The following is a 27,738-nucleotide window of genomic DNA, read 5'->3' on the forward strand; positions in this document are numbered from 1 at the left end:
GCATTTGTCTGTCAAATAAACAAAAAATGTCATATTCTTACTGCTATTTCCTATTTTCACCATCAGAACATCCGTGCCTGATGAACTACACCCAGCCGGATCTCATGTGCTGACGTGTCGGCTCCTCTTACCCACTGCTCATGCTCCAGCTCCAGCTGCTGAAACCGACACCATCAACAAAAATTGCCAGCATGGCAGCAAAACACTTTTACCGACAAGGCTTTTTATTACTTTTATTTAATTTTATTTCAACCGCGGCCTTGGAGAAAAGGTTTTCCGACCTTAAAAGATGCGCCGATGAGGAGTGCAGCAGTAAGTTTTTCTGGCTTGTTGTAAAAAAGCTCACCAGGACTTCCAAGGATGCATCTCCCCCCTCATCCTAATACAGCTAGCCATAAACTGCGCCTTATCTCCTGACCTGTTGCCGGTCGATATGTGGCGACTTAGATAACATGATGCCGCTGTTGTGATGCTGTGTACCTGTGCGCTGCTCGTATTTAACAAGACAAGCTGTAATTAGTAATTGCCAGGGAATATTATTATTGCTCAAACGCAGCCTGTGTTGGCTGGTTGCCTGGTGGCTTGGGCCTGCCTTTGCTACATGGATAGTGGGGGCTGGTGTTAGCGGCTAATTAGCCACCGGTCGGTTTGTGTGCTAATGTAAATGTAAAAAAACGTAGGTAACGGTGGTAGCTCGGTTGCTAGCTCCATTAGCTTTGGTTGTTACATTTCTTTAATCTCACGATGTTACTTGACACACAGAATCAATTAGACTTTGCTCTTAGCGTAGCAAACTCTTAAAATAATAAAAGTCAAAAGCTGTCCCGCTAGCTCTGTGTTTACATTCCAGTTGACGTTGCAACGTTTTAACAACTTGGCCCAAGGGGATACAATTCCTGAACCTTACAACGTAAAGTGTTTGTGTGAAAAGAAACATGCCACACGGGTGTCATATCACCAGGTAAAGTTGGTTTCACATTCGAGCAGTCTTTATTAGATGATGCAGTAAGTAAAATGAGCAAATGTCATTTAAAGGTTTGTATTTATTGTCTAATTACAAGCAGTGATATGTAATTTAGACACCTCTTGTTTACCATCACGAGGGCTGCAACTAGCAATTATTTTCAGTATAATTTTATGTGTCTAGTTTTTCTTGATTAGTTGTATTTAAAAAAAAATCCTAAAATTATGTAAAATGTTGATCGGTTTTCACAAAACCTCAAAATGATTGTTGGCCTTAAGTGTTAAGACTTAGTAAGTGACCAATAATCAAGTAATTATTACCTCAACTCACATGAGTTTATTGTCATTTTGTGTTTGAAAGAGCAGTGTCAGAGCTGATAACAATCCCAAATTCATTTTGATAAGCTATCACTCAATTTAATCAGTTTTAAGAATGTTGGAAGGTACATTGGTTACAGCTTTTTGAAATATACATTCTTGTTTGGTTTGGTTTGTTTTTACATAACATCAAATGCTTTTGGGATTTGTAGTGGTGTTTAGACAAGTGGAGACATGTCGGTGTGTCTTAGCAAAATCTTGAGTCGTATTTTTCTCTGATAATACATGGACCAAATGTTCATCATAATTGTTGATGAAATAACAAAATAGTAATGAAACTAACCTGTTGCAACCTACAATATTATGTGTGCATCTGTCTGCCGGTTTTAACTTTTGGGTATAACTTTTCTTCTCTCTCAGTGCTTCTGTGTCGGGGGAAAGCAGTGCAAGATTTCGCAGGACCAGATTGTCGATTCTTGTCATTTAAGAAATCAGAAACTATCTATGTGTACTACAAACTAGCAGGTAGAAGGGCTGATATGTGGGCTGGAAGTGTAAGTACAAGTTACAATTTCTTAAGTCAAGCAGTTCTGAATCATATCTGAGTTGTTGATCCTTAATATGTTCCTTTTTTGTTTGTGTTTATAGGTTGGAAGTAACTTTGGCTATTTCCCAAGTGATCTTATTGCAGTTAACCACCGATATACTGACAAAGAGTTAGAAGTTCCAACAGAGGTATGAAAATACATCACTAAATAATTGAGTTCATTTGGGCTGTTAAACAGTAAAAATGTATTCTAATGCATATTTTTGTGTCTGCTTTTTTCCAGGAAACCGATTTTGTGTGTTTTGACACTGGATTTGATAAGTTTAACAATTATGACATAGATTTTCTCTTAGGCACGTCAGAAAAGGAGAATGATAGTGAAAACAATGAAACCCCTGACCACATCCAAGTGGCAGAGGACAATGAGAAAGAAACACTGCATCAAGTCACCTCAGAGGATCTTGATTATATCCCAAATGATCAAAATGTCTTGTTACCTGAACTTGATGAAGAAACTGAATCACCTTCTGTAGAGGCAGTGCAGTCAGATTCCTCAGTTATATCTGATTCTGGGGGGAAAGAAGAGGAGTTTGCTTCAGAAAATGAAACTGTTTTAACTTCTAAAGGAAGTCCAATTCCAGAGATGGAAACTACTATTGGAACAACTTTTGATGCAGTCGTGACTGATGAGGATGTCACTAATAAAGTTACACCATATGAAGAGGAGGAAAGCAAAGATGCGGAAAATCACCCTGAAGACGATGCTGATGTCCTAAACACTCCGTTATTGTCTTTCTCTGAAAAACCCACAAACACCCCAGTATCTGATTCCCCTACTCAGCATGAGGCTCCTCCAGAAACACAGGATGATACACTACAATCAGCAGAGGAGAAGAATGTGTGGACAACACCACAAATCCCTGAGTTGAAAACTACTTTTGGAACTACTTATGACGCAGTCATAACTAATGACGATGTCACTAATAAAGTTACACCATATGAAGAGGAGGAAAGCAAAGATGTGGACAATCTCCCTGAAGACGATGTTGATGTCATAAAGGGCACGCCATTATTGTCTTTCTCTGAAGAAGCCCTAGAAACAACATTTGATTCCCCTACAAAAACACAGGATGATACACTACATACAGCAGAGGAGAAGAACATGTGGACAACACCACAAATCCCTGAGTTGAAAACTACTTTTGGAACTACTTATGACGCAGTCATAACTAATGACGATGTCACTAATAAAGTTACACCATATGAAGAGGAGGAAAGCAAAGATGTGGACAATCTCCCTGAAGACGATGTTGATGTCATAAAGGGCACGCCATTATTGTCTTTCTCTGAAGAAGCCCTAGAAACAACATTTGATTCCCCTACAAAAACACAGGATGATACACTACATACAGCAGAGGAGAAGAACATGTGGAAAACACCACAAATGCCTGAGACAAAAACAACTATTGGAACAACTTTTGATGCAGTCATTACTGAGGAAGATGTCACTAAGAAGGTTACACCATTTGATGAGGATGAAAGCGAAGATGTGGAAAATCTCCCTGAGGAAAACACTGATGTCATAAAAGACACTCCATTGTTGTCTTTCTCTGAAGAAGCCACCAACACTCCAGCATCAGATTCCCCTGCACAGCATGAGGCTCATCCAGAAACACATGATCATACATCACAAACAGCAGAGGAGAAGAACATTTGGACAACACCACAAATGCCTGAGTTAAAAACTACCCTTGGAACAACTTTTGATGCAGTCATAACGAATGAAGATGTCACTAAGAAGGTTACACCATATGAAGAGAAGGACAACAAAGATGTCGACAATCTCCCCGAGGAAAATGTTGATGCCATCAAAGACACTCTGTTATTGTCTTTCTCTGAAGAAGCCACAAACACTCCAGCACCTGAGGAGAAGAACATGTGGACATCCATTGGAGATAAGGTTTTTTCAGTCGTCACTGGGGGAGGGAGGATGTCACTAGATTTTAGTTCAGAGGAAGATGAAGACGAAATAGAAGGAGAACCGCTAACAACTGAATATCCAAAAGAGAATGTTCCTGAAGACCATCTTGAAACAGCTAAACCTGTAGAGCATGAAGAAGAAGGGGAGTTATATGAAGATTCAGAAGTCAATGATGACAATGCAGATATAGAGGAGAGTAGCATTCCAATGGACAATAGAGAGGATTTAGACAATGAATTTGAAGAAAACAAGACTGTGACAGATTCTGTATTAGTTGGTACAGAAACTGAACCACATCAGGAAACATTTTCTAAAGAGGAGCATGGAAACGATTTAGATGTTCAAGATGACAAAGAGACATTAGAGGACCACCTGTCTGATCAAGCAAGTGACAATTTAATGACCGATTCTTATGTTGTGGGTCCAAAGATTCATGATGAACCACATATAGAGGAGGAGAAAGATACAGAGCTTGTGGAAGAAAACAATCTAAAGAAAGATGAATTACTTGAAGATGAAAATGCACTTTTGTACTCACAATCAAATAATACAGACCCTGACATACCTGCTCTTGAAACTGAAACCCAGCCCACTGTGTCAAGTCTGGAGCCCGAATATAGTGATAGCGTGATGAGACTTACTCTGCTGCGAGACCACTTCACAGCAGAAGGCATGGAAAGGATCCAAAGGCTTCTGGGTCTGAAAAATCTCTACAAATTGGAGGCCATGTTCTCTGATCTTGACGTAGAGTTGCAGTCGACCCGTCTATTACACAGTGGCACGACGCAAGAAATTGAAACTGCACTCGAGGGCATCCTGGAAGCCTCGGAAAACACCATCTTAGATGAGGTCGAGAAGATGCTGGACAGCCATAACATGAAGCGGGACTACGACCATGTGGACGCAAGCAGTTTGGATGAGGAGACACAAATACTGGACGACTTCCAGGAGTTTGCATTCAGTCTGCGTCAGAAGTACTCAACAGCCAGTGACAGCACACCTTTAACAACAGTAAATCATTCTAATATTGATCAGGGTAGGTTGGAATTTTTTTAATCATTTATATCACTGTTTGACTCTTTTTAATGGTTGCGCCTGATTTTTATATTCTATTTTAACAGTTAATATGGGTCAGGTATTTTGTGCGACCTTATTACTCGAAAGCCAATTTAGATTTCCTATCAGTCCAACATCTTGTTTACTCATATATCCAGGTTGTGTCCTCATCCATATTGAAGTAATTGCAGTTCACACCTGGCAACCGAAACTGTCCTCAGTGACCATTTGGAATAAGATTTCACATCCCTGCCAAGAGTGAACTGCAGCCTCTGCTAGAACAACAAGATACACAAGCCATATATGTCTGGTTGTGAAGTCAGTGAAGGTGATTGGACTACTTAGTTTGACACCTGACCCTTTTGGACTTAAGAAAAAATGTCTGAAATGAAATTCGACATCATCTATTTGAGTGCATTAACTGACTGCAAAATTGAACAAGTGGCCTCCCATAGTGTGGCAGTTAATATCTAGTGTCAGCCATTTGATACAACCATATGCACAGTGTTCTGTGCCTGACATTTCACCTGTGTTTGTAATTAGATAACCTTGGGCAGAATGTAGTACACAATGTGAAAAGGGACTCGATACACACACTCTGAGAGGCAACTGTCTTCATATGTAATCACAAAGTAGAAAATATTAATTTGAAAAGTCCAACTCGCGTGAATCAGTTATTGACCTACACAACATGAATTTATAGGTCAATTACAGATTACTTTTACTGGAGGTTGGCTGCAGACGGTGACTGTTCAAGATGTTGCTAAACTTAGATTTCAGTGTTCTTTTACAGGCTTCCATCTTTGCAAATACACCACACATCTCATTCTATGTTGAATTCTAAACAAGCATACAAATGAATTCTGCTCAAATAAATCCATTGTTAACCTACATATTTCCAAGTTTCCTGCAAAACCAATTTTACTTTTCAATATTTGCATTCTAGGTAAGGATGAATTAAGGGCTAACGAAGAAATGCCCCACATTGTTGAAGGAGACGAAGTTGATGTCATCCCTGAGACAGAAAGTGAAGACAACACCACAATAACAGATGAGGAAAAGCCAACAGAGACGAAAGAGGAGGAGGAAGAGGTAGTTCAGGATGAAGTACACCCTGGACCAGATGTCAGTGTGGAAGAGGACAGTGGACATTTTAATAAAAACAAGGAAAATAAGATGGGATTCAGTGAAACAGATGAGATACAGAAGGTCCCACAAGCCACTCTGGAAAAACCTTTAGATGTGGGCCTTGGCGTTGAGGTGGAGCACTCACTTTCAGGTTGGTATTATAAATTGCATGAGTGAAGAATATTTTTTGTTAAAGGCAAAATCCACACTATTTGTGGTATAATGATGTCAAATTGTTTTGAGTATGTTCGACTTGTTATATTAACATAATGCTAAAAATAGATAGTTCAATCCCAGGGCCAGATTTCTGTCTTGGAGTATGAGACAACCAGACCTGAATTTTCCTTTTGTCTAAAATGTACAAATAAGTCAAATGTGTTTCTCCAGAATCTTTGGACTCCATGGAATCAGTGTCTGAAGTTCATGAAGTAGAAGTGGGATTATTCTCAGCTGGAGTTGTTCACATGGGCTGCATCCTTTCCATGATCAAAAGTAAAATTGCAGATTGGACCATCGTGGTAAGTCAGAGGAATTATACTGCAAAGTTTCAATCAATCCATAGAATTAGAAATGCAGAAAAATGCTTAAACTAGTGGTTGTTCGTGACAGACTCGAGGAGGTAATATTAGTGGCAGTGTTTGCCTGTATGTGAAGGGACATATTTGGAGGGAAATGTCTGGGGTTGTGACCCAAGGAAGAAAGTATTCGATTTTGATCATTGTTTTTTTGTGATTCTTGTGAGATATGGGAGTGCAATGACCTCGGTGGGGACACTTCCTCTACTTGCGTGTTCCTAGTGTAGTTCTAAGTAGCTTAAGAAGTAAACAAAACTCCTGCAAAACAGTTTCTTAAATCAAATGTACCTACAATATGTATTTGAGCTATCAACTAGTGTTTGACACCCTGGTTCCGTTGTTAATCACAGACTACAAAAAAAATATGTTGTTTTTTTAAGTAGAAAGGAAGAGCAAAGCCCAAGTGCCTCAGACATCTGGATAATCCCGTTTAAGTACGTAGGAAGGTTTGTTCGGGAACAGCACGGTATTTCCGATGTTTCCTGAACGCCACACTTGTTTTGTTGACTGGGGGCTGAAGTACAATCCACCGGTTCATCACAGCCAGTTGTGAGCGGTCACTAGCGCTGCCAGTGGCTCTTCAATCGATTCGGAGTGGACTGGTGCGTCATTATGAGACTTAAACGGAACACGTACAACGAACTCTGGAATCAATGCAGCCTTACAATCGCTTCTCCTTCTCACGTCGTTGCTCACGCAGTATAGGCTTTAGCTAAGCTAAGGTCTCCGGCTTGCTGTTGACAGTTGATGGGATTCGACGGCAAGTCTTGAATTTCAGTTCGCCGGCTGTTGTTGCCAACACGTTATATTTACCACCGATTTCGACTACCACACGTTGTCGATGTTTTTGTTTGTATTTTCCACTCATCTTGCGTTACTCTGTCCTTAACCCAACAGTGGTTTACATTTTGGGATAGCTAGCGTGCTACAGGCTATCAAGCTGGCTAGTATCCTGTCAAACTAGCATAACGTTATTCGGGCTAGTTCCGTTTTTGTATCAAATACTTGAAGAAATGGATATCGACGCATCGCCCCAACCTGTAATGGAGCTGGATTACTTTTACGTGTTCTACATAAAGCAACTACAACATGTAAGTGGGAAACCGGAGCTAATTTAGCCCCAGAGTGTTTATTATGCTAAAGTGGTCTGCTGACGTGTTAATCAGCTTGGCTGAATATGGCTGATACACATGGATTGTAATTGTGATTTCATCTGAATTACTGGACTTATTATTACCGATTTACTTAGCTTTTTTTCTATGTGTTCATCTCTTGTATATCTCTCTAAAATTGCCTGTCAGTAATTTGTTAAGTATTTAGTTTCTGTGTAGATTAGTTTTATTACCAATAAACAACATCTTCGTGTCTTTGCTATATTGAAACGTAGACTTTGAAATAACACTTTTGCTACAACTCATAATAATTAATTGTGTAGTACATTTAATGCAATGATGCAAACAAAAGTACTTAAAACAGTCAAATTGTGCACATTGGATTAAACAATTCGGTGTTGTTCAACTAACTGAAAAAAAGGTTAACGACAACGTGTCAATCCCCAATGCTTATGGTGTCTTACAATTTATTTGTGTTTGTTGCAGCCTGCTTTGCCACATGTTCAGTTCAAAGGTTTCTTTGTGGTTGGAGCTGTGCACAGAGTTCATGACTGCACTGTAAATATATCATTCTTCAGTGCCTCAGTGTTGTCATGATTTCATCTGACTTGGGTTTTAATATTTGAGTGTTTTGACTGCAAACATTTAATGACAGATTAAACTGTATACACATCTGGTCTGTAGTTGTGAATCTTGGGTGTCTTGATGACAAAGCAGTAGATGAATGCAGAAATTGTTGTTTTCCTGTGTCGTAGCACCTCCTTAATACTTGTTGGCTGTTGTAATGATTGTGATCGTGGCAGGAAATATATTTTAATGGGCTGGTTAGTTCAGTCTTTCTTGTTCTTTTAAAGCTGTTCCTGTGTTTTATTCTATCAATTAGATTAAAGCGCTGCCCTGGTTGTGGCATGAGGACATAGTTTGGTGTATGCAGGACATTGTTGTTTTATGCACTGATATCTTGGTGAACAGTCTGCTTGGTGGTGGGAATACAGTAATCAATCAGTAATCCTTTAGATGCAAGCTAATGAATACACAATATCTCAGTATGTAAATGTTGCAGTCAGAGTTTGCAGCGTTGATGAAGTGTCTTATTGTTATTAGGGCTGCAACTTTTGTTGCACCAATCAAAAATGTTGATTGGTGTTTCCTAAACCTTGAAATTATGATTTTATCAAATGTCTTTCGTCCACAAGACAAGCACATGCAGTTGTGATGATTATTTTTTGTTATATGGTGCAATTAAACCAGAAAAGCTTAACATTTAAGAAGCTGTAGAATTTGAGAAAACACTTAACTTAAATCGATTGTCAAAATAGTTGGAGGTCGTTTAATCGCCACAGCTCAATAGTTATAGTATATAATTTAAATATATTTTGCCTTCTGTTTCAATCTCAAGGCATATCATAATTAAATGTAGTTTTAATCATGATATAATCACATTAATTTTTTTTCTTCCATCTGTTGTTGTGACTTATAAATCGGCATTTTCCATTAAACCCTTTAACCAACCTTTCATTCCTTCTGATTCTAAAATTCTTAAACATTTTGACTGTTTTTCTAGATAATTTCACTTTTGCCAGAAGAGTGGAAACCAGGAGAAACCTTGTATGGCTGTCCTTGGCAAGCAGTCGTCATCACTGCTTTAGTTGGAGTGATAACCATTGCTCTCTTCTTTTGGAGGACAGTGTTTGAGGTAAGCTTTGTGATATTGCTAGTCTGTGCTCAAAATTTGTGTTATAATTTCTCAGTCAACCAAGTGAATGAAAATGCATGATTTGAAGTATTTGAATTAGCTCAGATTTAATCGTTAGTTGTTCTACCTTGTCTTGAATGCAAATTAATTTATTACTGTCTAGATAACATGCACACTACTCACTATCACGCTACACGTAATTGATACAGTGACAGTTATAAACTATGTTTATATGATGTACTTATTTTGTTTCAAAATCGTTTTAGGTAAAGAAGAAAGAATACCTTGGTAAGTCACCCAAGCCCCAACACACACATGCACAATTATTTACACAATTGCATTTATGTGAAACTGACTGTGTGAATCATGTTAATTTGGAACAGTGGATGAAAAAAGGTTCACAGAGCAATTGCAGGCCCTTGTGAAAGAGAAGAACGATGCTCTCACAAAGATGTCTGAACTCCAGAAGCAGGTGAGCCAGAAGTAAAAGTTATCAAACATCTTTGAGCTACTTTTGATAAAATTATCATTTCTTAAATTGTTTTTTTTCTTTCGCAAAGACTGAGCAACTCAAGGAAAACCAAAAGCAATCAAAGGAGACGGTTAGTAGTTCAGTGAAAAGGATGCAAGACCTGGAGGTAAGTGTTTTTATTGGTAATTGAGATTTTAAAAATGAATAAGTGAACTTGTTGAATCTGGACGTTAAGTGACGTTTGTCTATGTTTTTTGCAGAGTAAAGTTTTGGAGGCACAATCACGCAATGAGCAGATCGCTGAGGAAAAGAACACATTTGCAATATTACTTGAAGAAGAGCGGGCAAACTCAATGCAATATGAAACCAGGGTAATTGTTGAATTTTTCCCCTCCTCTCTTTTTACCCATCATTTAATCCATCCTCTCTGAATTCATGATGTGTATATTTCCGTGTAACAGATTGAGAAACTGGAAAAGGCAAACGAGAAGCTACAGCTCAGCAGGAAAAAGATTCAGGATGCACTCACTAAGGTTTGACATCCTTTCACAATGTTGTGTGTATTACATTTGAGGATTATTTTAAGCTTTTAACCTCATTCAAATATTTATTTTTTTACCACAGACTACTGCTCTCCTGGATGAGGCCAAGATTCGTGAAGACGCCCGAAATGTTCAGCGCAAATGTCTTGAAAAAGAATACTCAGCACTAAAAGACGAGAGCAAGACGGTGAGACAACCTGATATGTTTGTCAATTTAATACACCTGTTACACTGAAACAGTGTTTTTTCAAGTACAGACATTTCACTTATTTGACATTTTGTTTTTTGCAAAAGAGTTGATTCAGAACTCTTATAAAAATTCAATCAAATGGAATCATTTTGATGCTATTTTCTTCTTACAGCTTAAAGTAACTATTAAGGACTGGGAGGACAAACACAAGGAGCTGAGCGAGCAGATTAAAAGCTATCATAAGTCTCAGAAAGATCTGGAGGATTCGTTGGTGCTCAAAGATCACAATGTAGAGGTCAGTCTGGGGTTTTTTCTTTCTGTCATTATTTTACTTGGTACATTTCAGTCCTTTATCGGCAATAAATTATTGTCTCTGTCACAAAAACTTAGGTGCTGTCTGAACTTCTGGCAGACTTGGATGCTTGTGATCCACAAAAAGGTGACAACAAACTTTTAACCAATGGAGCAGCAGGTAACTCAAACTCAAACTTTTTTCAAATATTCTAATCCAAATTTTGACAATTTCCAAATCCAAATTCTTTTCTGTATTTGACAGATAAGAAAACAGCCATAAAGAACAGGATTAAACAGATGATGGATGTTTCTCGGGTAAAACGACACAAAAACAATTAAAACTCACTGTAATTAACCTGTGTAATGCTGTTGTTCTGTTATTGTTTTGTTTTTCTTAATCGTCATGTTTGCTTTATTCTCAGGTCCAGACCACTCTTGCAGTCGTTGAAGAGGAGCGTGATCGCTTCATGTCTAAACTCCTGAATGAAGAAAAGTCTAGAAAGGGATTAGAAGGTATGTTGGGAAATTATTATTATTATTATTGTTATATTATTTCATATAATATAACATTTTTTGAATACATACAAATGTCTTTTGAATACAATTCTCTCCCTGTCTTTGATGAAACATGTATTTTATTTATTTTTAATTACAAAGAGCAACACCAGGAGCTGGAACACGCCATTGCAACTTTAAAAAGCGAGAAGAGCCACGTGGAGAACCAGTTCAAAATCCTGCAGCAGAAAAATGAAATCATGGTTGAAATGTACCATCAAAAGGAAAATGCTCTCCAACAGTAAGTGAAGCCTGCTGCAGTAATTCATCAGTGTTTTACACAGTTGCTCCAGTCACAACGACGATGATGAAAATATTGATTAAGCTGTATTGCTGTTGTCTCTGTGTCTTCATAGGAGACTAACCAAGGAGGAGCTGGAGCGACGCAGCAAAGAGAATATGCTGTCTGAGGTGGGAGGAAAAGCTCTGGAAGCAGAGGAGCAGGTCAAAGTTTTAAGGCAGCGCATCAGTGAAATGGAGGAGCAGATGAAGAAGACTGAGGAAGTTTACAAAGAGCAGGTAGACTTCTTGTTACCCTCTTCAATATTGAAATGATTCAGTCTTAGGTACCTGAAGACTGACTTGTTGCTTTGCTTTTCCTTTTGTTTTAGATAAAGGAGCAAGAAAACAAAACTCACTCAAACTGGGTAATTTGCACTGATGGACACAGTTTGTTCATATGCGCTAAATACAACACATCCATATTGGAGGTTGACAAAGTTAAATATAATGGTTTTATGTACATTTTTTATGTTCAATTTCTCTCCAGGTGACCGCTCGCAACGCAGAGAGAGCGTTGAATCAAGAGAAACTGGAATCGTCCAAGCTCCATGAGAAGTAAGTATTGTCAGAATTACCAAAAACACACTGTAGATATCAGTGTTTGAGACTTTTGTGTGATTGTTCAGCTTCACACAGCTGACTTTCATGTGTGAATTATTTAAATTTTTTTCATTCACAGGCTCACTGTGCTATCCTCGCAGCTGAATGATCGGCGCTCTTCTCTCTTCAGACCGAACTCTGGACAACCTGCAGGTCCTCGCCAAGGTAAACACACACTGTTCTGCCGCTTTCTTTTTTGGATAGTTCCCATCCTGTGGAGCCTTGGGTGTCACACTGTTGCTTTCTACTAATATTCTGCGTTTGATTTTGTGTTTTGTATTATATTTATGACTAAATAATTCTTTATCACAGTTCAGCATTTCTCATTTCAATGTACTTGACCTTCTCTGAGAACCTGGGACGATGTGTGTCTTCTCCTTTGACATAAATGGTTGGTTTGATATCAACAGGTGATTCATATGGGCCTTCACCTGTCAGTGGGGGAGCACCTTCCCCTCCAATAATGATCGAGGGCCCTAGGCGCCCTCCGTCGGCTCCTGTGGGGCGAAGAATTGACCCGTATGGTGAGTCCCCATGGATTATATCAGCCGCCCTTTCTCTTTTGATTTGAACCATAGTTGGACATCACTCCTCTTCTTCAACCTTTGGCCTATAATCTGTTTTGTTTTGTTTTTCCCTCCTGATTCTGTCCTTTTCAGCTCTTTAAAACCATCTCTTATTCCGTTTATTTCTCCCCAGTGTGTTTGTTATCCTGCCACAACTGCCACAACTCTTTTTCTTGTCTTGCTTTTTCCTTCTTTTAGTTGAATGTGAAGATTTTTCCATTTTGAAAATATTGTTCTTGCAGATGAAATGACGTTTGCCATTTGTGTCTATAAAGGCCCTGAAAACACTTCAGCCCTATATATAAGCATTATGATTTGATCAATTACAGTATTTTGTTCTGTTTGTTACAACATTTGTTTGCAGTTGCAAACAAGAGAATTCAATTTGAAAGTTTTTATGGCCTTTAAACTTATTCACAAGTCTTCGCCCCTCCCACTGATAATCACTCTTTTCACCCTTTTTCTTGCCTTGTATTACAACTGGATATTTCCTGGAAAGAACTCCACACAATGCCAACCTTTCTTATTGTTCTTGACTACATCTTGTTTTCTTCTCCCCTCAGGGCCTCGACCACCGTCAGAGCCCCACGGTCGCTACGCCGAGAATAAACACATCCCTGGGATGGGTAAGTCTGCTGTAATATCTGCATACCTCCAAGGCTTCACGGTTGCTTTTAATTTTAACTTTTAACACTTCTATTGTTCTTTCAGACATGATGGGTCCTCGCAGCTCGTCACCCGCCAACATGGACACATCTGTAAGTCATTTTCTAGTCACACATATGCTAACTGTACCTTCTCGTCTTCCATCTGTAGACCTAGAGTTTCTATCCACATGTCCATTGTGATTGTCCCTGCTCTAAAACAGACACAAGAAGTAGATCCACAGGTTAAAGCAGAGGCTCAGGCTGAGGCCTCCACAGAGAGTCCAGAGCCAGTGAGTACTGAGGTTTTCCAGTCCAGGTGCTCGGTGTGAAGTCCATGCACTCCATCATCTCTGCCCCAAAGCTGGGCAGAGATTTTTAAAGCGCTTTGCTTCACTGGGGCCGTCCTAACTCTTTGGGCTGAGTGTGTTTCACATGTTGTCACGGCACTGAGAGAAACAGAGGTTCTTTTCATTCAAGACTGAATTTTAAGGTCCAGTGTGTGACGAGAACTATGGTGGCCTTCGCTTAGCAGAAAAGATGATGGATTGTTTTGCACATTTGCATTGTAAGTTTCTGCTTCAAAACACTGGCTGGTTTGTCTGCTCGGGCTGCTGTAGAAACATGGTGCAGCAAAATGGCGGCCTCTCTATCAGGCTTTTACTGAGGCTATGAAAATGACAACCGGCTTTGACTTTGCCCATCAGAATCTGACCTCTTGTCGTGAGATACAGTGGCTGGTGCCACAATAGTGTTCTGCAAACGGATGTTACAAATCATGCGGTAAATAGTTAGAATGGAAATCTATGGGGAAATGAGCCAAAGTTCTTTTTGCAACCAAACCACTGAGTCACCCACTATATTTCCTGGCTGGTTTCAGGAAGAAAGCACTGACAAACTCTTTCAATTTTAAAGCCATCATACATACATATTGGTAGCGTATTCCATTTCTACCAATAAATCCACCTAAATGTTACACACTGGACCTTTTAAGCTAGAATGTGTGTCAAAGGTCAAGTATTTGTGAAAGTGGGTTTATTTTTCGTCCAAGAAATCATGGTGTGTGGTTACTGGTCATGTGATCATGTCTTGGCTAAATGCACTGTTGGGACTAAACTGTGTGGTTTGTGGACCTTCTTCACTGCATGACTTACATTTTAAAGCATCTTTGAAGTCACATGAAGCTACAGCATAATTCACTGCATTCATCTGTATTTCTTCAGGGACCTGGATCCTTCATAGTGTCTCCAATCCGGGACTCGTCCGCCTCCAAGCTCCCGGTACCACCACATGACCCACTACTCCCTCCTGGACGTCTACCACCACCCGGACCTTACAGACCTCCACGGCCTGGTCCCTACCACCTGCCACCTGGTCCTCCGCCCCCAAACCTACCTCCTCTTCCATTACCAGTTAACGGACATCCAGGAATGCCTCTGCCTGGACCAATGGGAGGAGACTTTGGGCCTCGACCTGCAAATGGACATGCATTCCCGCCCAGACTCGGCCCTGGCCATGTTATGGATCCCCGAGGTCCACCTCCACCAAATTTCCGTCCCCCTCCGTCTCATCTTTATAGACCGATGCCTCCACCACACGGTATGTTCAGCTTTTTACTTAACCTAAAAATTCACATTATGTGTATGTGTACACTAGGACTGCAACGATTTATCAATAACTAAATCTATTTTGATAATTAATTGATTTGAGTGTTGTTGTTGTTTTTTTAAGAATTAACACTAGCTGTTAGAGTCTTAAATGCAGTTCTGTTGTGTTTTATTGAGTTATAAAGTCCGGTTACATGGAAACATGTTTCAATTTATTTTTATTGTAAGATAATATCAAAACAAACAGCCTGGTGAGAATTTATCGGCACACACACAGCCAACACAAGACAGTCTGGTAACGTGAGGATTGGATTAGCTTGTTGCTTGCACAAAATGAAGGAAGTGCAGGTTAGAACGCATCGTGATTTCCATGAGTTGTTGAAGCCGGTTGAAGTTTTAGGCCCCCACTGCGAGACAAAATGGCCGTGAAAAGCCAACAGCAAACGTGTGACCAACATAAATCCAGGTGATTCTGTAATGCAACGTTTCCCTTGTTAATCACAGAGTTCTGTGTAGTTACTAACACATTTTTCGGCTTTCCTTATACATGTCCTTATATGCCATTTTTAGAAAAATATTTTTGTATGTGTCGTCTCTAATATTTCCCTTTATTTTTCCTCTTTAGGTCTCCGTGGGCCTGTTGGACCACGTCCTCCCATCCCTCCTGACATGCGCTTCCCACGTGACCACGCCTTCCCACCAATGGACCTGCCCCCAGGTGTCCATCCCCTACCGGCATATGCTGGCGACGCTTATGGTCAAGTCCCGCCCAATGTCCTCCAGAACTCAGCGGGCACTCACAGCAGCTCCGGCCAGGACCTGCATGTGAAGCAGGAGGCTCCTCAGGACTCAGCAAGACCAGCCACGGTCCAGCCTTAAAAATAAACGTCACCAGCTCCAGCAGAGGACTCGACCATTACGCCCCGCCCCAAACTCATCACTTTAACAAACCTGATCCAGTCCAAACAAAGGTCATAATTATTTTCATATTTCACTTACGAAATTTAAAAAATATTAAAAGTGTTTAATAAAATACGAAACCATGTTCCTTAAAGTAATTACGTCTAAAATCAATAAAGTTTAAAGAGTTACCATTTTTTCTTTTTGTGCAATAACAATATATTATAATCCAGACCATTTTCATTTATCTTTTAAAGAAATATTCATAGCAATGTTTTTTTTAAGGGGCAATATTTTTTTTTTTTTAAATGTCATTTCCTGTGGAAATTATTTTTTTAAAAGCGGAGAAAAGGAGAGATATTTAGCTTCTAGCATTTCAGGAATGTCCCAAAGCTGTTTATTTAGAACAAACTTTAACGCGATGTGTAATTTGATGGCCAGATGTATAACTTATTTTACTATGTCGGTAGAACTCTTAATAATAAAGAATGCAAAAGCTGGTGGTATGTTAATTAACTGATTACAGTCGGTGCTTTACACACACACACAAGCTCTAAGCAGTGTGTGTGTTTGTGCGCGTGTGACGGTGTTAATTATGAGTTAAAAAATAAGGCATACATCTGTGCTGCTATTGAAGTTTTACCCAAAACTCTTGGTTTGGCCCATTTAATGATTTGTTTGTGTTGACAGGGACACATACGGACACATTTTTGCTGCTTTTCCACTACATGGTCCCGGCACAACCCGCCTCACCACAGCACGTTTTTTTTTTCTCTTTTCCATTATTTTATATATATATATATATATATATATATATATATATATACACATGTATACATATATATTATACCTGCTCTGGCGAAGTTCCAAGCGAGCTGGGCCAATACTATGTGATGTCTTCAGACCGCCATCCTCTGATTGGTCAGAGAGTTGTCACTGGAAGAGGCATGAGCAAGACGTCTTAATAATCCTGAAAACATGGGTTACTCTCCAGCATTTAGCACCATAATGTCTAAAATCTCAATATTTAACAGAAGAGTCTGGTGTATTTAGCGACAGCACTGCTGAAAGCCGGCGATCGTGAGCCGAATCACAACCCGTTCAGCCTGTATTTCAGTTCAGTAACTGTCGAACTGAGTCTGTGCTCTGGTCATGCAGGAAGTACTGAACCAATCTTTTTAATGAACTGATTCTAATAATTCAGTTCATCGAAAACAACTGCTGCACAAGTCACTAGTGTGTTTGTGTGTCGCGTATAAAACTAAGTCACAACAGTTTCAGGCAGCCGTACAGTGATGACTCTGCCCACATTGGGGAGGTACCATAGTAATGGAAAACGAACCTTGAGTCAAGCCGTGCCATGATGCCGAGGCGAGGCGGGACTATGTAGTGGAAAATAAGTGGAATTTGACACAATTTATGTCTGTATTTCAGCTTTTTTCTTTTTTTTTTTTTCTTGTATATTGTAAACCAAATGCTTTAGTATTGTACGAAAAAAAGACAAAAAAAACACAAGAAACTGAAACTCAAATTGAGCTTTCGTTGTCTGGTTCTTGGCATGATTCTTAGAAGGCTGGTTGTTGACCCAAAATCCGAAACAACAAACTAAATTCAATTTAAAGTTAATTAGAAAGGTCATCATTTAACAGACATTATTATACAGACATATAGTTCGGTTTGATTTGATGTCACACTTAAATTTAGTCCAAAGTCAGTTACAGCGTGATTAAAAAAATGATCCAAGGTGCAGACACATTTTAAATAAAAATGCTGTTGCTTTATCTTGAAATCCATTTATTTCCAGAGATGGATGGATATTTCATAAGCTACGTAATATGAAAGGTTTAATATTGTGAAGCTATGGAAGTCACAGTGACTGATACAGATGTTTTTATGAATCAGCCTATGGCTTTGAATGAATGAGTGAAATCCTCCTCCGAGCTGCCTCATTCTTACATTTTTATTAGAAGTTAAATGCATTATGTAAATGTTTAATACACATTAATACAATCCCTCGTCCATCTGTCTGTCGTCACAACAAAAACACTCTTACCACACTGTAGTACACACACACACACTCACGGTATATAATTATCTGTTAGTGATTCTCACAGTTCATTTACACTCCTGAATATTGAGACGTTACAAAAATAAAATCTAACAAAAAAAATCAGATTTCAATGTAGATGTTCAATGTTTTTTTAGTGAAATCAGTAAAGAATCATAACGTACAGATACATGCAGCTTCTTTCAGAATAAAAAAAAGAAGCCCTTTATAAAAGGGTGTGACGTGACGTTTCAAAATAAAAGTGTTTATGAGTAATGGCCCAAAGAAAAACCTTCAACAATCAGATTAAAAATATTCTCTAGAGGAGCTGTGAAGTAATACTAGAATAAAAAAAAACACTTACTGTCAGATAAAGGAAAAAAAACTGTTTAGCATCTGATCCTTCACTAAAATACAAATGTATGCATTTCTGCATCCATTTTACATTTTTATGCATTTGTAAAACTTTATGGAATAAAATCTAATAAACTGTATATTTCAGAATTACAGGGTGAAATCTCATTTTCATATGAGATTGAAAAATCTAATTTAGCAAAGATTTTTGAGGAGAAACATCTGTTTATATGACATTACAGTATAATTACACCATCAAATGCCATCTGACAAAACCTCACTAAACCATAATACAGTCTGCAGCATGTAACAAATATATGCATTTATTTCATTCATTCATTGTAAAGAAATTAATGAAAAAATGTTACAATGACTTTAGACACGTCTCTCGATGGTAACGTTACCGTTATCCGCCTGATTCAGTCGTTTCTTTTAACTAATAATCTTTGTATTTATTTCCTGCCGAGCCATAACTAGAATTTCAAAAACATAATTCTTTAATAAATATTCAGCTCATATTAAAAAGCCTGAATGTGATGGTTAGGTTGTTTATTTTTTGATCGTATAAGATTCTACATTGGACAAAGTCATTTTGAGCGATTAGATCAAGGCTGGGTTCAGAAAATAGATTTTCCAATTCCTATTGATCTTCACTTAAACATTCTAATATAAATTTATAAAAATCAGGAATAGATTTTTTGAATAATATGCAGTGACCTTTGTCCTCGGCACAAATCTTGCTATAGTGTTGCGGTCAAGTCTTTAAAAGCTAACAGCTGAGACTGCATGTTTGTTTGTTGCTTTATCTGTGGTGTAGAAGCACAAAAAACGTCACTGGACATGAATACAGCACCCTCTGCTGGACAACTTGGTAAGTACTTCAAACTGTCTGATGCACTTTAAGGCTGTTTATATTTGAAATTTGAAAAGGTTCAAGTTTTAGCTATCACCACCGACTGCACTAAAGAGTTATACTGTGTCATTATATTAAATAAAAGCTAAAATTAATGTAACTACTTTGGGGTCAGTCTTAATACAAACATTCATTTCTGTGTGTGTTGGTTTTTCTCCAGGTTTTCCGGTTTCCTCCCACAATCTAAAAACATGCAGATTTGTGGATTAGACTAATTCCATTTTCTGCCGCTAATCTGAGGTCGGGTCATGGGGGCAGCAGCTTGAGCAGAGAAGCCCAGACTTCCCTCTCCCTGGCCAGCTCACACTTTAAATTGTCCATAGGTGGGAGTACGAGAGTGGATGGTTGTTTGTCTCCATGTGTCCCTGTGATGGACTGACAACCCGTCCAGGTTGTATGCCCTATGTCAGCTAGGATTGGCGACAGTGACCCCGCCCCCCACGTGACCCTCATACAGAGGATAAAAACGGTAGAGGACGGACATCTCTTTCTTTACAAAGCAAAATCTGTCTGAAAAATGTCTTGATGAAAACAAATTGATACTGAATTATCCCTCTATTTTATCTCTATAATCCATGAAGCTCCCTGCTCGGCACTTCCTCGTGTCAACATTCATCTCAATGCTGGTGAACGCGGTGGAAGACTACGATATACAGCTCAGATGACGGTGGAGACCAAAGCGGAGGTAAGGGAAGGGGAATTTTTTTTATTATTATTATTTTTTATTTCCATGTATGGTCAGGTGACATGGAAGTGAGAGGGTGAAAAACTCAAAAAGGTATGTTGGCCGCAGATTCATTCATTGAGGAAGCACAGAAATGGAAATGAATATGACATGTAGACGCGTTTTAATTGGCTGACTGTTCTGATGTAATTATTAATAATTCTGTCAATTTGAAATGCTAATTTGAGAAAAGTGGGGTTGTTTTTTTTTAAAAGACCCAATTTATCATTTGATCATATTTCATGACGCTATAAACCGGCCCGAGAACTCAAGAACGCTCCTCTGGTGGTGGTTTGATGATGAGGCAATTATTTAGTCATTTATTCAAACTCTGCATATTTTGGCAAAACAAATTGTTGGCCATCAATTCTTTTAGTGTTTTAAGTCTCATCGTCCAAAAAGCCTGGACTCAAATTTAGCACCGGCAAAGATTTGTGTCCCTTATTTACCTCAATGAAAGAGTGAAGGAAGACTAGAGGTGAAGTGTGTACGTGTTTCCTGCCACAGATGTTCACGTGCAGAAAAATGAAAAATATGGAAAAACCTAACATGGCAGTCTTGAGCTGATGTGGTCAATGTTTGGCTCAGTTCCCTTCACTTTTCATCAAATGCTCAAGAAAAAAAAGCAGCCTGGATGTAAAAGTATTGCTGGATGCGGCGATGAGGTGAACACTGTGTTTTCTCTGGACGCACGCGTGAGAACGACGCAGGTGCAAAGTTCTGGTTGTCGCGCTCCGTCGGGAGGACTTAGCTGTCCTTGTGTAACGTCTGCTGAAGATGGAGATAAAGTGGTTTCTTGGTGAGAAGCTGCAGCTTCTTCCTCTTGAAGTCCGTCGGCTTCTTGTACCTGGGGGATTTTAAGAGAGTACTGCGTCACGGTCCAAAAAGATAACGATTCGACCGAGAGGTTTTTTGATTTCAAAAAATTCAGTTGACTCACAATTCAATGACGATGGGTCCCGCTTTGATCTCGTCCAGTTCCATGAAGGCAAAACACTTTGTGCTGGTAAATCTCTTCTTGGGTTTGTAGTGCTTGAATTCAAAGAAGATGGCCGCTCCTGGAAAAGGGCATTAAAAGGTCATTTAAGGTCAAACATTTACCCTTAACCCTTAGAACACTTAGAAGACAGATAGATGCTAGTTAGCGTAGATAGATAGATAGATACTAGTTAGCACAGATAGATATATACTAGTTAGCATAGATAGGCTAGTTAGCACAGATAGATAGATACTAGTTAGCATAGATAGGCTAGTTAGCTTAGATAGATAGATGCTAGTTAGCATAGATTGACAGATGTTGATTTAGAAGAAAACTCATCACTACTACTTTGAAATGTAGTGTCTCCCCCAGAATGGCTTCGTAATCAGGGTTAGTTTGTTAATTTCCTATATTTCTTGAAGAATTCATGGTTGGCTTGATTTATGTTTGTCATGTTTGAATTTAGCCAGTGTCGCTCAGTCTGTCTTTATTTTCTCACGTGCCAAAGCATTTAACTCTGTCAAATGTGATTTTATTCACAGAATCTGTTGAAATTCTGTTTTAATACCTCTGTTTTTAGTTTAAATATAGTTTAAGTGAACTTTAGTCTGTATTAAGTACATTAAACACAGCAAACCACTACATAGTGGACTGTTTTTTTTACTATTATTATTATTATTTGGTCCCTTTTAAGTGTTATTTTAGAACAACACCATGCACAGGGAGTCATGCATGAGGACCCGTTTAAGACTCCTTTACCTTTCGGTAATTTCTCCACGTGTCTCTGGATCTCAATGTCCACACTGAAATGGATGTAGGTGTCCTCCTTCCTGGTGGCCACAGGTGTGTCCTGCACTGGGTTCACGTCGACACCGTTTACATCTGCAGGGACAAGGAAATACAAAGGAAACTCGATTTGTACCAAATGCATTTTATATTGTTTTGTATTTTTTGCAGCTTCTAAATTGTCATGGAAATGTGGACAATCCACAATGTTTGAAATAGACGGCGAAAGAGAAAAACGTAGCTCCTCTTTAGTTTTCAGTTTTAGCTAACACGCATTCTTATAAACTAAATAGCAGCATTCTGCACATAAAGGAATAAAAACGAAAAGCTTATTTTATCTACCCCAAGTATTTTTGTGACCCGTCAGCATGGGATTTGTTAAATAAAACCCCTATTCAAAGTTTTAAATGTTTTTAAAAGTAAATTCTACAGATCCACACCCTTGTAAACATTTCATTTCCTGTGAGTTGATATGGACTCTCTCGTCGTGTATTCTTTATGGCAGAAGGTCATATTTTATTTGAAACGTAAAATTTACAGCAAGTCCACCAAATAGTAAAATGTTAATGTCTGTAGGTTCAGGAATAATAATAACACTTTACTTGGTTCATAAAAAGTAGAATAGGTGATATGATTTTTTTTTTTTGGGTTTGTGTTAGTTTTATAGGAGTTACCTCAAACTTTAATATAATAGATTATATAAGGTATTAGCGGAGAACAATATATAATAATAACACTTCCACCTTTCACACTGATGGTCATGTAAGGATCGATGCACTGCCCGGCGTCCTTCAGTCCGATCTTCTCGATCTTTATTGTGAGTAACGTCATCCCTGGTTCAGAGGGTAACCGTGGCAACAGGGTACCTGGAAGGACAAAAAAGGGGTGTGAAGGTAGCACTAGATGATGATGATGATGTATCTTCGAAACTGAAGAGAAACAATTATAAAGAGATTAAACTGTGCTACACCACTTCTCATCCACCTCTTTTTACTTATTTCTGCATTGTTTTGAATGAACAACTTAAGCATTTAATGCTAAATATGGATTTATGTCCAGTTTTAGCAGCTTTAGTTTAGAAATCACAGCATTTGTCATTATGGCAGACTCCTTTTTATACTTCATCATTTGTTTTTTGCTGCCAATTGTGAACCACTACAACTATAATTGTATTAGTACAGTAACTATGGCGACCGTGGCTCCTTGACGCAGCATCAAAACCCCCTTTTGAGCATGTGGAGGTCGAGAGTCAATGGAATAAATGATCAGAATGAGCTTTTGCTGTCGGTGGATAAAGCCATACCTTTGGAAGCTGCAAATGAAGCGGGCAGGCAGGAATGAAGCCATGAAGCCATGCACAGCACCGACAGAGAGAACAAGAGGACATACAGTCAAACTGTCCACACAAAATGACACAAGCAGGCAAACAACATTTTTTTTTTTGGTACCAGGAGCTCTCGGGGGAAACGCCTCTGTGGACCCTGCTCCTGCTGCTGCATCCTCCTCCTCCTCCAGCTCCAGGTTCTCCTCTTCACCTGGAGCCAGGATTTTCCTGACAAACACAGTGGACAAAAACTTTAATAGGTGCACTGTGTAACATTTAGGGGAGTTAAATGGTAGGAATTGAAAATACTGCCCATAAATGTGTTTGCATTTTTGACACTGAACGGGTTGTGATTCGGCTCACGATCGCCGGCTTTCAGCAGTGCTGTCGCTAAATACACCAGACTCCTCTGTTAAATATTGAGATTTTGGACATTTCCTTTGCTAAATGTTGGAGATTAACGAATGTTTTCAGGGATTTTAAAGTCTTTTTAACTGATCTACAGTTCGGCATTTTTCGGTTTGATTCCTGTGTCGGACATCTCGCTCGTGACTCTTCCAGGGACGACACTCTCTGACCAATCAGTGGCCGTCAGTCTGTCAACACAGATTTTAATATTACCTCAGCTCGTTTGGAACCTTGCCAGAGCAAGTACTAAAGAAAACGCTCCAGGTACCAGGTCCTGGTTTTCCTATATAATAGAAAAGCATGATATTTCTTTAAATATCAGCGTGAGGAGATGATAGCAGTAAAATATTGTGATGAAGAAAAGTGGCTTTCTTACTTTTTTAACTTATTATATTTAAAAACAAGTGTTTTTTGTATATGCAATTTTCATTTTCAGGTCTTTTTTTTTTTTAAGTAATTACAGATCAAAAACAAGTTGTAACATCAGACCTAAAGTGAAGGATATTTACCTTAATGGCACTGGCTGGACATCAAAAGGAAACTCTTTGTTGTACGTCAGAATATTTTTGATTACTGTTGAAAATAAAAAAGAAAAGAAATATTCAGAGAAATAGTCAAAAGTACACACAGTGATGACGTCATGTTTTCGGTCACTCTTCACTTACTGGTTTCCAGTTTCTTCAGTTCTTCTAACTTGAATTCTTCCTTGGACTGCGTGCACTGCAGAGCACAGAGCACTCTCAATTTAATCTTATTTTTTTAAAAGCCTGAAATTTTGAATTTATGATTTAAACAAACAAGAATTTTTTATTTTGTCTCAATAAATTAAATTAATAACAATTAATACCAGTACATAAAAGAAAATGTGCATTTCCTCACTAGTATTATATACATTTTAAGCGCCAAAGCCCAAAATAAAGACAAATAAAATGCAACAATTATTTGATGAATCAATTAAATCAATTCCTCAATAATTAAAACAAGTTTTCTGATTTTTCTTCTTCCTAAAATGTGAATATTTTCTGGTTTCTTTGCTCCACATAACAAAGAAATTATTAAAACTGAGGAGTTTTGGTCTATTTCTCAATTAATTGAGGAAAATCTAAATTATAGTAAATGTATTATGTATTACATGTGTATATATAATATATGTTATTATATGTATAATATATTATAATTGCAGGTCATCCAAGGGCAACTGTACGTGTCATTTGAAACGTTTAAATGTGGAAATAATCATATTATGTCTTTTACGCACAGAGAGAGACGTGCAGTTTACTGTGTTTTCAGTTTTGTGTTGTTGTTTTTAATTATTAAAAGTGACACAGACTTTGCTTTTTAGGTGACTAGTGAAACATTTCTTAGCCTTGTTGTTTGACAAGAGTTTGGACTCTTGACCTCTAAAGTATTTCCAAAATTGTGGACATGGCACTGATCTGTGTGTGTGTGTGTGTGTGTGTGTGTGTGTGTCATACAAACCTGCAGACTTGTACTTCTCATTTCCAAGCATGTTGCAATCTTTCCTAACGTTTTCTGGATTGGGGGCAAAAGGAAGAAAGAAAACCAGAGATTAGAAGAGTTTAGTTCAGTTGAGTTTATGTAAAATCCCAGAGTGATTGAGATGCAATGATTTACCTTCTGCTCCTCTGTGAAGTCTGGTGAGTTTGTGGCCTGGACTTCCTTTTGCAGCTGTCTTGCTAAACTGAAGTCACAGGTTAAGAACACAGTTAGACGTGCACATAAACACAGAATCAGAGCTGATTTTGCTGCCATGTTTGGACACTCACACTCACTCTGCCGGTCGGGACAAAAGGGAAAAAAGCTGATTTTAGCCACTTAACAAAAACACTCGCTGTGACACATCCTTCTTCTGGCAGGGAACTCAAGTTTTAAAACTGCTCATTCTCCTGCACCAAAGTCCATAGAGAAAATCAGCGTTTTTAGCTCTCGGGGACACAGGAGGCTTTTGGTCTACTGTCTTCTCAGTTAGTGAGTTTGTGTCACTGTGGTGAATCCGAACAAAGGATTTCAAACACCAAAAAAAAACGTTTTAACTTGCTAGCAGTCTTGGATTAACAACTCCTCTGTGCTGTGACGAAAAATAACTTCTATTTTTTCAATGGATTTTGGTGCAGGTTTACAAACTTCGATTGTGCAGCCAGAAAAGACTGATAATGTGTCGTTACCTCATATATCTACACTATGAAAAGAGCCATTTTTGTCCCTTCTCCGCTAATATAAATGTAATGTGGAGCCACAGGTTGTAGACCATGAACAACCCCTTTAATGCAAAGACTGAGTGTACAATACTGTATGTGTGAATCTCTGTGCCCTCTTGTGGTCAAAGAGACAAGGTGTAGATTTTGTGTTTGGTGCAAATTAATTAGTGACACAGAGAAGGTGACACAAACAAAGACATGGTGTTTTTGGGGGGTGGTGGGGGAAGAGGGCGAAAGATGGTTTTGTGTGTGTGTGTGTGTGTGTGTGAGAGAGAGCGAGAGCAGGAGAAATTCCTCACTAAACTGATGAAACCCAAACATAACAATGAGAGGGTGTGGCTGACTACAGTGTTTCTCAATACTCTGAGGGGGAACCGGCCCATTTACTGCACTGCATGACACATCATGAAAGGCCCACTGCACTGAGCTGTGGAGCTTGATTTGTCTTAGTCCATGTCAGGATCATGTAGAGGAGGGAAGTGGAGCTGCTGGATGAAGCTGGGATCAACAGACTGCTCTGCTCTCCGCTGCAAACCAAACCACTGCCACATCACGTCATGGTCACGGGTGGGAAGGGTTTATTTACTGCAGGAGCAGACTGACACCTCAGTGTGAGGATAACTTAGTTGAGAAGCTCCATGTCCCACACACACACACACACACTGTGTCCTCTGCTTCATCATCACCTCCCTCCAGACTCAGCACATTCATGTAAAATGGATGGATGAATTTGAGAAGCATGCATGGAAGAAAAAACAACACACATGTTGAATGCAACTCACATTTGGTACTCATCTATAGCCTCCACTAAGTATGTTGTCCAATTTTGACGAAAAAGTCATAGGTTAGTATGTCGTCCAAATGTTGACAAAAAAGTCATAGGTTAGTATGTCGTCCAAATTTTGACAAAAAAGTCATTGTAGCCTTCTAAACCTCCAAGATTTTACTTTAATTTGTCCATAACAGGCTATTGTGCGGTAATGCAAAAGAAAAACATCCAACCAGGTGACTGTACATATAATAAAAATAAAATCAGGCTGCTAATATTTAACTTCAGATCTCCTGGATGTAACGAGTCATCAGTGAGTGATGAAGTTTCTGATAATGTTTAACATAGAAGCTCGTAACAGGTGTTAAAAAAGATGCCACTTATCTTTAACTGTATGTAGATTGCATAATCTCTGCATGGGGGGAGGGGGGTGATGAGAGGTTTGATGTCTGAAGTGGATGTCCCTCTTTTGTTTGCGCTCCTCCGTGTGTCAGAGGAAGAATTCATTACTTCTGGCTGAACCCACTCAACTCAGCTGTGATCAAAGTCTGAGCGGCTGCAGAGACAGAGAGAGAGAAAGAGAAGAATGAGAGTACAGTACAAGCTCTGCGTGAAACATTAACCCAACACTTAGGAAACACTCGCTCATTGCACTCCTGTTCTCCTTTAACTCAACATCTTCTCCGTTCTTTATTAACTGTATGAAACCTCTCATATTCTATTTATATTCATAACGGTACTTTTTTCATGCTCAGCGCCACATTTAGCAGCATTTATAATTCATCTTACAGCTGCACCATCTGTGTTGACGAATTACATTTTGGATTTAACATGGAATCATAAAAGTTTGATGGTACCAGCTGTCAGACTTTAAGTGGATTCATACGAGAGGCTTCTTCAATTTAACGAACCAGGCTCTAATTTATTTGAATGTCTCTGTTTTACTCCTGAGCAGCGTCACAGGCGACTCTCTTAAGGATTATAGGAAATAATGACCTTAAAGGGTGGTTTGGCCCATTTCAAATCAAGAATAAACTGATCCACTGTCTGATGATCAAATAACACATTTATCTCTGGAAATTAGTAATTATTTTTGGGTGAAGTGGCCCTTTAATATTGCAACTGAGTTCCTTCATGTACCACCAGTGCTACCCAAGCTTCCGCTGGTGGTACGTGGAGGAAAATCA

The 27,738-nt window shown here is 38.9% G+C and overlaps 2 protein-coding genes across 5 annotated transcripts; one reads left to right on the forward strand and one right to left on the reverse strand.

Moving 5' to 3' along the window:
* Nucleotides 1–94: 94 nt before the first annotated feature.
* mia3 (MIA SH3 domain ER export factor 3) lies at nucleotides 95–16,052 on the forward strand. Of its 2 annotated transcripts, XM_044049901.1 has the most exons (28): nucleotides 95–312; nucleotides 1,702–1,835; nucleotides 1,930–2,016; nucleotides 2,112–4,845; nucleotides 5,812–6,144; nucleotides 6,381–6,511; nucleotides 9,245–9,376; nucleotides 9,643–9,664; nucleotides 9,760–9,848; nucleotides 9,937–10,014; nucleotides 10,109–10,219; nucleotides 10,310–10,381; nucleotides 10,473–10,577; nucleotides 10,753–10,875; nucleotides 10,971–11,052; nucleotides 11,137–11,189; nucleotides 11,297–11,387; nucleotides 11,532–11,670; nucleotides 11,786–11,948; nucleotides 12,041–12,076; nucleotides 12,199–12,266; nucleotides 12,391–12,476; nucleotides 12,722–12,835; nucleotides 13,441–13,503; nucleotides 13,589–13,635; nucleotides 13,746–13,814; nucleotides 14,745–15,120; nucleotides 15,754–16,052. In XM_044049901.1, the coding sequence occupies exons 1-28, from the start codon at nucleotides 141–143 to the stop codon at nucleotides 16,005–16,007; spliced, it is 5,964 nt and encodes a 1,987-aa protein (XP_043905836.1). In that variant the 5' UTR covers nucleotides 95–140; the 3' UTR covers nucleotides 16,008–16,052. The 2 variants fall into 2 exon arrangements, with proteins under 2 accessions (XP_043905836.1, XP_043905837.1); XM_044049902.1 differs by lacking the exon at nucleotides 13,746–13,814 and having other exon boundaries at nucleotides 96–312.
* A 3,976-nt stretch (nucleotides 16,053–20,028) lies between these two features.
* On the reverse strand, nucleotides 20,029–26,587 carry aida (axin interactor, dorsalization associated). 3 transcript variants are annotated; one of them, XM_044049915.1, is made up of 11 exons: nucleotides 25,351–25,604; nucleotides 25,199–25,265; nucleotides 25,043–25,096; nucleotides 24,229–24,283; nucleotides 24,073–24,136; nucleotides 23,280–23,383; nucleotides 23,135–23,143; nucleotides 22,575–22,697; nucleotides 21,805–21,927; nucleotides 21,007–21,124; nucleotides 20,029–20,913 (listed from the first exon to the last, which is right to left on the reverse strand). In XM_044049915.1, the coding sequence occupies exons 3-11, from the start codon at nucleotides 25,061–25,063 to the stop codon at nucleotides 20,814–20,816; spliced, it is 717 nt and encodes a 238-aa protein (XP_043905850.1). In that variant the 5' UTR covers nucleotides 25,064–25,096; nucleotides 25,199–25,265; nucleotides 25,351–25,604; the 3' UTR covers nucleotides 20,029–20,813. The 3 variants fall into 3 exon arrangements, with proteins under 3 accessions (XP_043905850.1, XP_043905851.1, XP_043905849.1); XM_044049916.1 differs by lacking the exons at nucleotides 23,135–23,143; nucleotides 25,351–25,604 and adding an exon at nucleotides 26,565–26,587; XM_044049914.1 differs by lacking the exons at nucleotides 23,135–23,143; nucleotides 25,351–25,604 and having other exon boundaries at nucleotides 25,199–25,343.
* Nucleotides 26,588–27,738: the final 1,151 nt, after the last annotated feature.

This window comes from Solea senegalensis, linkage group LG17, assembly GCF_019176455.1.
Source record: "Solea senegalensis isolate Sse05_10M linkage group LG17, IFAPA_SoseM_1, whole genome shotgun sequence".
Classification (NCBI taxonomy): Eukaryota; Metazoa; Chordata; class Actinopteri; order Pleuronectiformes; family Soleidae; genus Solea; species Solea senegalensis.

Bases quoted from the DNA above. Each gene is read 5' to 3' on its own strand.
- mia3 (XM_044049901.1), top strand. From the start codon at position 141: ATGCTCCAGCTCCAGCTGCTGAAACCGACACCATCAACAAAAATTGCC. The intron at 4,846-5,811 runs GTAGGTTGGAAT...TTTGCATTCTAG, and splicing joins TCATTCTAATATTGATCAGG to GTAAGGATGAATTAAGGGCT. The intron at 9,849-9,936 runs GTGAGCCAGAAG...TCTTTCGCAAAG, and splicing joins TGTCTGAACTCCAGAAGCAG to ACTGAGCAACTCAAGGAAAA.
- aida (XM_044049914.1), bottom strand. From the start codon at position 25,336: ATGGCAGCAAAATCAGCTCTGATTCTGTGTTTATGTGCACGTCTAACT. The intron at 24,137-24,228 runs GTAAGTGAAGAG...TATTTTCAACAG, and splicing joins ACTGAAGAAACTGGAAACCA to TAATCAAAAATATTCTGACG. The intron at 22,698-23,279 runs GTACCAAAAAAA...TTGTCCTTCCAG, and splicing joins GTTTCCCCCGAGAGCTCCTG to GTACCCTGTTGCCACGGTTA.